General features: G+C 55.9%; 1 protein-coding gene across 1 annotated transcript; it reads left to right on the top strand.

Moving 5' to 3' along the window:
- The first annotated feature begins 3,240 nt into the window (after positions 1 to 3,240).
- Positions 3,241 to 8,896, top strand: Polr2e (RNA polymerase II, I and III subunit E). Its single transcript, XM_051172852.1, has 7 exons — positions 3,241 to 3,349; positions 5,842 to 6,016; positions 7,227 to 7,423; positions 7,694 to 7,752; positions 7,836 to 7,914; positions 8,236 to 8,307; positions 8,690 to 8,896. The coding sequence occupies exons 1-6, from the start codon at positions 3,293 to 3,295 to the stop codon at positions 8,299 to 8,301; spliced, it is 633 nt and encodes a 210-aa protein (XP_051028809.1). The 5' UTR covers positions 3,241 to 3,292; the 3' UTR covers positions 8,302 to 8,307; positions 8,690 to 8,896.
- Positions 8,897 to 10,601: the final 1,705 nt, after the last annotated feature.

Raw genomic sequence — 10,601 nt, 5'->3', positions numbered from 1 at the left:
AAAGTCAAAGCCAAATGCTCCACGGCATCCTCAGAGAGTGTTTGCACCAGGAATTCCAGTCAGCTGCCTTGGCTGAGGGCCTGGCCTGTGTTTATAACTCAAAAAATAACAGCAGGTTGCTTTTTGCTTTTCCCTTTTTTCTTTCATACATTATATCCTGACTGCAGTTTCCCTCCCCTCCCCCCAGTCTCCCTCCACCCCTCCCCTCCCCTCCCCCCTGTCTCCCTCCACCCTTCCCCTCCCCCCTGTCTCCCTCCATCCCTCCCCTCCCCCTAGTCTCCCTCCCCCTCCCCTCCCCGTCTCCCTCCACCCCTCCCCTCCCCTAGTCTCCCTCCCCCACCCCTCCCCTAGTCTCCCTCCCCCACCCCTCCCCCAGTCTCCCTCCCCCTCCCCTCCCCCCTGTCTCCCTCCACCCCTCCCCTTCCCCTCAGACCTACCCCAACTCTGCCCCCGTTCAGAAGAAAGCAGGCCATGCAGGGACATCAACAGACTGAATAGCAAGCCACAGTCAGACCAGGCACACACCACTGTCACCTGTCACCTGAAGGCTGGATTAGGCCCCCTAGTAGCAGGAAAGGGTCCCACGAACAGGCAAAAGTTTTATTTCATGTGCACTTGGTGGTTTTGCATGCATGTAAATGAGGGTGTCAGATCCTCTAGCACTGGACTTATGGACAGTTGTGAGCTGCCATGTTGGTGCCGTGAGTCGAACCTTGATCCTCTGGTGCTCTGACCACTGAGCCATCTCTCCAGCCTTTTTCTTTTTCTTTTTTAGAGAGAGAGGGTCCCACTCTGTAGACCAAACTGACTTTTTTGTTTGTTTGTTTTGTGTTTTGAGACAGAGTTATCTCTGTGTAGCTTGACTGTCCTGGACTCCCTTTGTAGACCAGGCTGGCCTCAAACTCACTGTGGTCCACTTGTCTCTGCCTCCCAAGTGCTGGGATTAAAGGCGTGCGCCACCACTGCCTGGCTCATACTAAATTCTTAAAACAAAACCCTAAAATATTCCCAGTACAATAATTCTAAGTGGAGTTAGGACAGTGGTCACCTCCTGCATCTCTCCCTCCCTGAGGTGGCTGCTCCCCACCAGCAGGAGCTTTGGGAATGTCCCCTATGCCCTCCCCTTGCTGTCTCTCCTTCTATAGCTCCACTTGTGGCTAACTGAGGTTTGTCAACCCAGAACATGGCAGCCTGGTAAAGGCCACGGGCTCAACAGAGACCAGAGGCCCCAACGTTGGCCTCTCACCTCTGGGGTCAGCCTTGTGAGGAGGAGGCTGAAGGCCAGGGCGTGGGAGACTGAACTGGCGTGTGGCTTCCTGTGCCCTGCACCACCAGCCTGGGCGACACTGAGTGCAGAGAAATTCCCATCTGCCCCGGTTGCTGGAGACGGTCAGACGTGGGAGTAGACTCAGTGAGGAAGAGAACTCATCCCGTCCTGTGAGACACGAATATTTTTGGTTGGTTGGTTTTGGTTTTTTGAGACAGGGTTTCTTGTGTAGCCTTGGCTGTCCTGGACTCACTTTGTAGACCAGGCTGGCCTCGAACTCACAGCGATCCGCCTGCCTCTGCCTCCTGAGTGCTGGGATTAAAGGCTGCGACCCGAATATGAATATTAATCCACACTCCAACTCCATGCCAAGAGAAGAGAGGAAGAGGTTCAGATGTGCTAAACTGCACAGCTAGGAACAGGAGCAGACTCCCCCACCCCCACCTATCCCCTCACACCCCATCCCCATCCACCCCAACCCCTCCCCACTACTGCCCCACCCCCAACCTCCCTCCCCCAGCCCCCCACTGCCCCACCCCCAACCTCCCTCCCTGCTGCCCTCACTCCCCCAGCCCCCCACTGCCCCTCCCACTCCCTCCCCATGTCCTTATCCTGAAGCAGGCTTGGCTTGAGCTTTGCTCTCACAAGGCCTGTGTCACAGCCCAGAGCAAAGGGCGACTCTGGAGCCCGCAGCCCAGTCAAATGTGGCGCTTGCTGCGTCAACACTGCGCTTTGACACTCTCCACCCAAGCACTCCACCTCTGTAAGGTCTCCAATCCCTTCGCCCACTAGCTCTGCCCTTTTTTTTTTTTTAAATTTAACTTATATATTTATTTTTGGTTTTTGGAGACAGGGTTTCTCTGTGTAGCCTTGGCCGTCCTGGACTCTCTTTGTACACCAGGCAGGCCTCGAACTCACAGCGATACGCTTGCCTCTGCCTCCCGAGTGCTGGGATTACAGGCGTGAGCCACCACGCCGGGCTAACTCTGCCCTCTTTTTGGATCCAGTAAGGAATGCATGTGCTGAAGGCCTGGACAGACCTGGAGCCAAGCCAGCAGACGCAGGTGTGCGCCCTCACCCAGGCCACCGCCAGTCCCCCAGCTGTGCTGCCTCTGGGCCACGTGCTGGGACCCACATTCTGGGGTGAGACGTTTACTCACATGGAGCTCTGGGGGAGGGGCACAGCTGATAGCCAGGGTCTTCGGGTTTGGGCGGAAATCTTGTTGAAACTGCTAAGAGCTCTCCCATTGTCTCTGTATCCACGGTTTCAAATTAGTCAAGTATCTATTTTTATTTCTTTTAGTTAAAAACAAAAAACAAAAAGCAAAAACAACAACAACAAAAAACCCAATAGCCAGGTGTGGTGGTGCACACCGTTAATCCCAGCGCTCGGGAGGCAGAGGCAGGTGGATCGCTGTGAGTTCGAGGCCAGCCTGGTCTACAATGAGAGTCCAGGACAGCCAGGGCTACACAGAGAAACCCTGTCTCGAAAAAAATTTTTTTTCTTCATACAATATAATTTTATCATGTTTCCTCTTCCTCAATTCTTCCCAGATTACCCCACCTTTCTACCCTCTCAACTTATTTCTTTTTCTCTGTGTATCCCTGGTTATCCTGGACTCGCTTTGTAGACCAGGCTGGCCTCGAACTCCCACACCCGCCCGCCTCGGCCTCCCGAGTCCCGGAGATCAAAGGCGTGGTCTGCAGCCCAGTAAATTAAGCCGAGAAATCGGTGACAGGTCAAGTATCGCGAGATCTTCCCTCTGGGCGGTTGCAACGCTGCGGTCGTCCACCGCGCAGCCTGTCGCGGAAGTCGCTCTATTCAGGCGTTCGCTCAAGACAGCACAGAGCTGAGCGGGGGGGCGGGGGGAGACGGGGGAGGGTCCTTTCCGGAGTTCCGCGCAGGCGCACTGTGTGTTGGGAGGGGGCGGGAACACCTAGGTCGCCATCCGGCGCAGGCGGCGTAGTCGCCGGCCCGGGAGCGTGTGTTCGTGGTTGCTTCTGAGCGGCGGCGGCGGCGGCGACATGGACGACGAGGAGGAGACCTACCGGCTCTGGAAGATCCGCAAGACGATCATGCAGGTGAGCTGCGCGTGGGGAGGTTCTGGGCGAGCGCCGCGCTGCGGTTGCCTTCCCGCGGGGCCAAGTCCTCCCGCCTCGGCGTCCCCGGCTGGTGACCCGCGCTGGCCTCCAACTCTTGGCAATCCTCCTGCTTCAGCCTCCTCTCCCCGGTGGGCTGCGGTTCGGGGACCGGGAGACAGCGCCGCATGAGGCTCTCACGCTAGGCAGCCGCTCCACAGGCCCCGGCACGGCACACGGCAGCTCACAACCTTGTTACCCCAGTTTCGGGGAATCTGAAGCCCTTTTCTGGGCTCGGGGGATACCAGACATACATAGGGTGAATGTTATATTTATTTATGTTTTTGTAGCCGGGCGTGGCGGCGCACGCCTTTAATCCCAGCACTCGGGAGGAAGAGGCAGGCGGATCGCTGTGAGTTCGAGGCCAGCCTGGTCTACAAAGCGAGCCCAGGATGACCAAGGCTACACAGAGAAACCCTGTCTCAAAAAAAAAAAAAAAAAAAAAAAAACCAAAACTATTTATGTTTTCGTTTTTCCAGACGGAGTCTCTCTGTGTAGCCTTGGCTGACCTAGACTCACTCTGTAGACCAGGCTGGCCTCGAATTCACAGAGAACTGTAGACTCAATTTTCTTTTTTTTCCTTTGGGTTTTCGAGACAAGGTCTCTCTGTGTAGCCTTGCCTGTTCCGGACTCGCTTTGTAGACCAGGCTGGCCTCGAACTCAGAGCGATCCGCCTGCCTCTGCCTCCAGAGTGCTGGGATTAAAGGCGTGCACCACCACGCCTGGCTTAGACTTAATTTTCTTTCCTTTTTTTTTTTTTTTTTTTTTTTTTTTTGGGTTGTTTTTTTTTTTTTTTTTTTTTTTTTTTTTTGGTTTTTCGAGACAGGGTTTCTCTGTGTAGCCTTGGCTGTCCTGGACTCACTTTGTAGACCAGGCTGGCCTCGAACTCACAGCGATCCGCCTGCCTCTGCCTCCCAAGTGCTGGGATTAAAAACGTGTGCCACCACGCCCGGCCAGACTTAATTTTCTTAACCAATATATTTTATTAACAACTTAGTGACGGGGCACTTATAACTGGACTAACCAAAGCAATAGGAAATGAGGATTAATGGACACAATAACAAAACCTTAAGGATATCACAAGGAACGATTCTCCTGGCACAATCTGCAGGATTTCTTCTGTTGGAACCTGGGGTAACCAGAACCCAGAACCTCAGCAGGAGCCAGAGCCCCAAAGCCTTCCCGCAAGCGGGTCTCTCTAGGAGTGTCTTGAAGAGCAGCGATGAACAACCAAATCTATCCCAAGTCTCCAAAAAGCCCTGCCTTCAGTCCTGGGCTCATTTATATAACTTCTCCCAGAGTCTGTTCACGGGATCTTTTCAGCTGGCAACAATTAAGCTCCTGCACGAGGTGGTTGCTCGTCTAGTGAATTAACCTCACCTGTTCTCTCCGGAGACCCGTTCCGATCCCCCACTTGGAATCCTAAAAAACAGGTTTATCTCTCCTTCAGAGATCTGCCTGCCTCTGCCTCCCAGGTGCTGGGATTACAGGCGTGCACCACTAGTCCCTGCTGAAAAAGAATATGTTAAAGATAAAACGAGGCGGGCACGATGGTACACACCTTTAACCCCAGCACTCAGGAGCCAGAGGCAGGTGGACCGCTGTGAGTTCGAGGCCAGCCTGGTCTACATAGAGAGTTCCAGCATAGTCAGAGTTTTGTAGAGAGAAATAAAAGGCACAAATGTTAATTTGGTGGCACACGCCTTCAATCCCAGCACTCAGGTCAGCCGCTGAGTTCAAGACTAGCATAGCCTATTTCAAAAGTTTGAGATCACTCCGTGTTACACACTGAGCCTCTGTCCCAAAAATAATAGTAAAAGAAATCTAGGTCGGGCGGGGAGGGGGTGGTGGTGGTGGAAGCTGTAATCCCAGCTCTCCAGAGGCAGAGGCAGTTTGATCTCTGTGAGTTCAAGGCCAACCTGGTCTTACAAAACAAGTCCAGGACAGTCGGGGCTACACAGAGAAAAACCAAAAGAAGAACAAAACCAAAGAAATCTTGGTGTTTGAGTTCAGCGGACAAGACCCCAGTGGTGAAAGAGCTGTGCATGGTTTTGGTTTATGGTGTATTGGGTGGAACACAGGGTCGGTCCTGAGCCTATTCCTCAGTCCTCATCCTAGATGTTGCTCCAGTCTCTCTCATCAGGGCCCAAGACTGAACAGAAACAAGGTGGTGTGTGGTCCCTGTGTTGGAGGGGTTGCCCTACGTGTGCAGTGAGGAAGGGGAGCTGAAGGAGGCAGGCTTGGCTGGGGGGTGGGTCTCCGTGGTCCCAGCCTACCCAGAGCCGGTGGTGGAGAGTGTAGTGGTGGCCCAGCCACATGGCCTGCAGTAGTCAGGGTCAGCTCAGGGTTACTCCCCATTCTCCCCGCAGCCAGCCCTGTTCACTCCTGCTCTGGGCTGCTGAGTGCTGGGAACAGCTGCCTCTTTGTCTCCGCAGCTGTGTCACGACCGTGGCTACCTGGTGACCCAGGATGAGCTGGATCAGACACTTGAGGAGTTCAAGGCACAGTTTGGGGACAAGCCGAGCGAAGGCCGACCGAGGCGGACAGACCTCACCGTGCTGGTGGCCCACAACGATGACCCCACGGACCAGATGTTTGTGTTCTTCCCAGGTGAGGGCCTGTCTCCATGGCCACTTTATTCTGGTGGCATCATCCAGACCTTGCTCAGGTGCCACCTCATGGCAGCTATAACAGCTCTCCCACTTTGTTTATGATCTCACTACTTTCTGCTCGCTCTGCGAGTGGGCCCCACCCTGGCCCAGTTTTGCCTGCAGGATTGGGAGCAACCTGTCTGCTTTTGCCTCTGCCCTACCCTGGGAAGTTTCCCTTTCCCTGTTCAGTTGGTGTCCACTCTTCACCCATTGAGTCCAGCACAGCCAAATGTCCCCTGACTCTGTCTGCAGCACAACCCTCTGTACCCCAGCTCCTGTCCGCAGTTCTGTCTCACGGGGGTCAGGGGTGGGGAGGAGGGCGTCCCTGTGCAGCTGCCTCCTGGTATCCCCAAAACAGCCTGTCTCCTTTCAAACTTGGCTCTGCAGCCTGTGTTTTTAGTGTTAGGATTGGGAGTGCAGGGCGGGCTTGGCAGCATATGCCTGTGGTCCCAGCAAGGGGGGGGAAGCAGAGGCAGGCAAGGACAGCCAGGGCTGTGTAGTGCAGGGCGGGCTTGGCAGCATATGCCTGTGGTCCCAGCAAGGGGGGGGAAGCAGAGGCAGGCAAGGACAGCCAGGCTGTGTAGTGGTCCTAATTCTTTGTCCCTTTAATACAGCTCCTCGTGCTGTGGTGGCCCCTAACCTTAAAGTTGCTTTTCTTGCTACTTCATCACTGATTATAAATCGTAATGCAAATAGCTATGTTTTTCAAAGGGTCCCAGCACCCACACATTGGTTGAGAACTGCTGATCCAGAGATGCTCCGAGACTTGAAAAAGATAAAGAAAGTGGGTGTGTTGAGTCTGAGATACAACAGTTTGCAAACTTGAGTGTGTGTGTCTGTGTGTGTGTGTCTGTATGCACCTGGGCCAGCTCCTGCAGGTCCGTGTCATGATGGTCCAGTGAGCCCCACTCTGTCTGGGGAGCCAAGGCTAGGCCCCATGCACACAGGCTGCCCGAGCTGATGACACCATGTCCTCCCAACCTCAGAGCAGCTGAGGGTCTGCACCCCCTGTTCAGTAGGGTCCCCCAGGGTCTGGGCAGATTGCTGCGCTCCTCAGGCAGCTCCCTCAAGGCTGCTGGCTGTCCTGGTCTTCCCCTGTAAGTAGAAGCTGAGCAAAGGCAGGCGGCACTGCCTGCAGCTGTGGGTGCGAGGTGGCTGTGTGTCCGCAGAGGAGCCCAAGGTGGGCATCAAGACCATCAAGGTGTACTGCCAGCGCATGCAGGAGGAGAACATCACGCGGGCGCTGATCGTGGTGCAGCAGGGCATGACACCCTCCGCCAAGCAGTCCCTGGTGGACATGGCCCCCAAGTACGTGTTGGAGCAGTTCCTGCAGCAGGAGCTCCTCATCAACATCACGGAGCACGAGGTGCGTCGGCGGGGGGAGCCGGGGTGGGGTGGGGTTGCCTGGGGAGCCTGGGTGGCATTTCATGGCACGGCGGAGTGGGGTGGCCCCAGGGAGCAGGGTCATGGACATTCCCAGCCTTGGGCTCTGCCTTTCATATTCTGCGGCAGGGTGGCTCCCCAGTTTTGGTGCCCCGGCCTTGAGCCTGCAGGTTGGTACTATGGGTAGCCTGGGTGTGTCCTCTGTCCCGCTCCTGATGGCTACATGGCAGTGGGTGGGTCTCTGTCTCCACAGCTGGTCCCTGAGCATGTAGTCATGACCAAGGAGGAGGTGACAGAGCTGCTGGCTCGATAGTATCCTTTACCCTGCCTTCCCCATGCCACCCCCTGAACACCCACCCTAGTGCTGCCTACTGGTGCTTCCTTGACTCTTCCAGCAAGCTTCGGGAGAGCCAGCTGCCGAGGATCCAGGCTGGGGACCCTGTGGCGCGGTACTTTGGAATCAAGCGAGGGCAGGTGAGAGGCCGTGACCACCATTCCCCTCTTCTGGCCTTCGGGATTCTTTTTTTGTTTTTTGTTTTTTGTTTTTTTGAGACAGGGTCTCTCTGTGTAGCCTTAGCTGTCCTGGACTCGCGTTATAGACCAGGCTGGCCTCAAACTCCTAGCAATCCGCCTGCCTCTGCCTCCCGAGTGCTGGGATTAAAGGTGTGTGCCACCACGCCCGGCCCCCTTCAGGATTCTTGATTCCTAAAGCACCCTGCTTCCTCATCCGTGTCCCCCAGTCCCCGCATCTGGCCAGAGGACAGTGGTCCTTAGCCAGCCCTGCCTGCCCCACAGGTTGTGAAGATCATCCGACCCAGCGAGACGGCTGGTCGCTACATCACCTACCGCCTGGTGCAGTAGCTGCAGGTGAGGGTTAGTGCTGTCCTCGGGGACCCTTGCTGGCTACTGTACCCTGCTGCCTTCTCCAGCCAGCACATGGCGCCACAGCTTTCTAAAGTCTAGGAACTGTTGGGAGAGACATTTTGGCCATAGAGCCTGTGCACTTGCTGGATGGAAGGAGCGCGCTGACTCCTGCACGTTGTCCGCTGTGCACATCATAGCAGCTCGCACGTGCGTGCGTGTGTGCACGCACACACATAATGAGAGGGCCCCAGGAGGCGGACTCGGGTGGGCCTCTTGAGTTTCAGGCCATTGGGGTGCACTGGAGCTCCAAGGGAGCTGGGCTGTGTGGTGAGGTCTTAGAAAGCAAACAAAAAACAGAGAAAAAAGTCTTATATTGTTTTCCCAGGTAAAATCCAAGCACTCTGGAGGCCGAGGCAGAGGATTGCTGTGACTTCAAGGCAAGTTTGTGGACTCAAGCAAGCGTGGTCCAGCCCCAGCAAGCGTTCCGGTGTGAGGTTCTGAAAAACATTCAGAAGGAACCCAGAGCCGATGTCCTAGCGCTTGCCTGTAATCCCAGACCCAGGGAGGCTGAGGAGAGGCAGGAGGATTGCTGAGTCTGAGGACAGCCAGGCCTACACGGAGAAACCTTGTCTGAGAAAACCTGAAGAAAAAAAAATGAACCCACACACGGCCTGGGGCATGGGCAGGAGCCTCTGGGGCCGGCCGACCTGCCCTTCGAGCTCACTGCTGTCTGTCGTCCTGCCCAGCTCCCTGCCTGGCTGAGGACCAGGCCCGAAGCCGCTGCTCCCATGGACCAAAGGGTTCCGCCCTGGCCATTGTCTCGGGCACAGTGCTCAGTCCTGCCTCTGCCACCTGAGTGCTGGCCACGCCTCGACTCCTTTACCACCTGACGTCACGGGTCTGTTCAGGGCTCTCCATTCTTGTAGGACTCTGTTGAGAATTAAAAAGTATTTTGTGGAGATAAGTTACTGTGCTGATTGATCCCAGGGCCGTAGTGTGGCTGGGCGGCAGCATGATGGATCCTGGAGGGCACTCCCATGTATCCCCTGCGGCACCCAGGGGCTCCTGCGGGGGCAGCCAGAACCCTGCCGCTGTTTCCTCTAGATGGTGGAAGGCCAGCCTCTCTGTTGTGACACTGGGGAGGCTTGCGCAAGGCGAGCACCGCACCTTGGGCCATGCCCAGCTCTTTCTTTTCCACAGGGCAGTGCAGTCAGGGCTCCTGCTCACCTGGAGGCTGGGGTGACAGGATGGCCTGGAAGCTGAGAGCCTCAGGCCTCAGCTGTGCTCCGCCCCAGGTACCTGCTCACAGCTGTTCACACCTGGCTACCAGCAGCTTTTGACACGGTCGCCACCAGTCTGTCCCAGCTGTGCCCAAGTACCCACCCTTTCTTAGACTCACAACTCAGTAGTGCTGAGTTTGCTCATAAGGCGCTGCATCTGCCATCTTGTCATTGGACATGGCGTCGGCCATCAGCCCCGGCCATTTCTGTCCCCTCATCCTGTGTTTCACATCCACCACTGTCCCACACTGATGTCTGGGTCTCACGGAGCTGAGTGTCCCGAGGGCTCCGCCCACATCGGTGGAGCCTCACTGTCTGTGGCTTCGAGACACTCCAGTTCACAGCAGACTAACCACACTGTGTGCCTCTCCTTCCTTGACACTGACTGGGCTGTTGGACCTGTTAGTGTATCCGTACCACACAGGAGTAGAGTCTCTGGTGGGACAGCCTCCCTGTGTGTGTAGCCCAGGCTGCTCTGAGACTTTATGCACCGCCGCAAGTACGTAAAGATGCTTGTTTTTGCCAGCTTGTGTGGGTGTGTAGGTCAGAGGATAGCCTGTTAGCTCAGGCTAGCCCCCTAGAGGCCTTCCTGGGTATTCTCTGCCTCCAGTCTTGTCCATAGGAGGCTGGGGTGGGGCTTCCTGTGTCCTGTCTGCTGGAGATGAGAGCTGAGGCATTTTCTCTGCTTGGTACTCAACAGATACCCACCTGTCTGCCGCTCACAGCCTCTTCCCGTTTTGTGTCTGTATTCCCTGGAACTGAAGTTACAGAGGTTATGGGCTGCCATGTGGTGCTGGGACCTGTGCCAGCGGCGAGTGCTTTAACCTCTGGCCACCTCACTGTGTCCCTGCAGGGTCCACCTGCGTCCTGTGTCCTGTGACCAGGTGGAGTCTGGAAGGCCAGCCTGAGATGCTGCTGATGGCTGACTCGTCCCCTCCTGGGGTGCCGTGGGCACCACAGACACATAGGGTGGAGTGTTTTCCGCTCGTGACTGAGGTTCCTGGAGTTCCCTGTGGA

Source organism: Acomys russatus, chromosome 31, assembly GCF_903995435.1.
Source record: "Acomys russatus chromosome 31, mAcoRus1.1, whole genome shotgun sequence".
Taxonomy (NCBI): Eukaryota; Metazoa; Chordata; class Mammalia; order Rodentia; family Muridae; genus Acomys; species Acomys russatus.
Note: the sequence above shows the minus strand (reverse complement) of the source record. Positions and strands in the feature narration are given on the sequence as shown.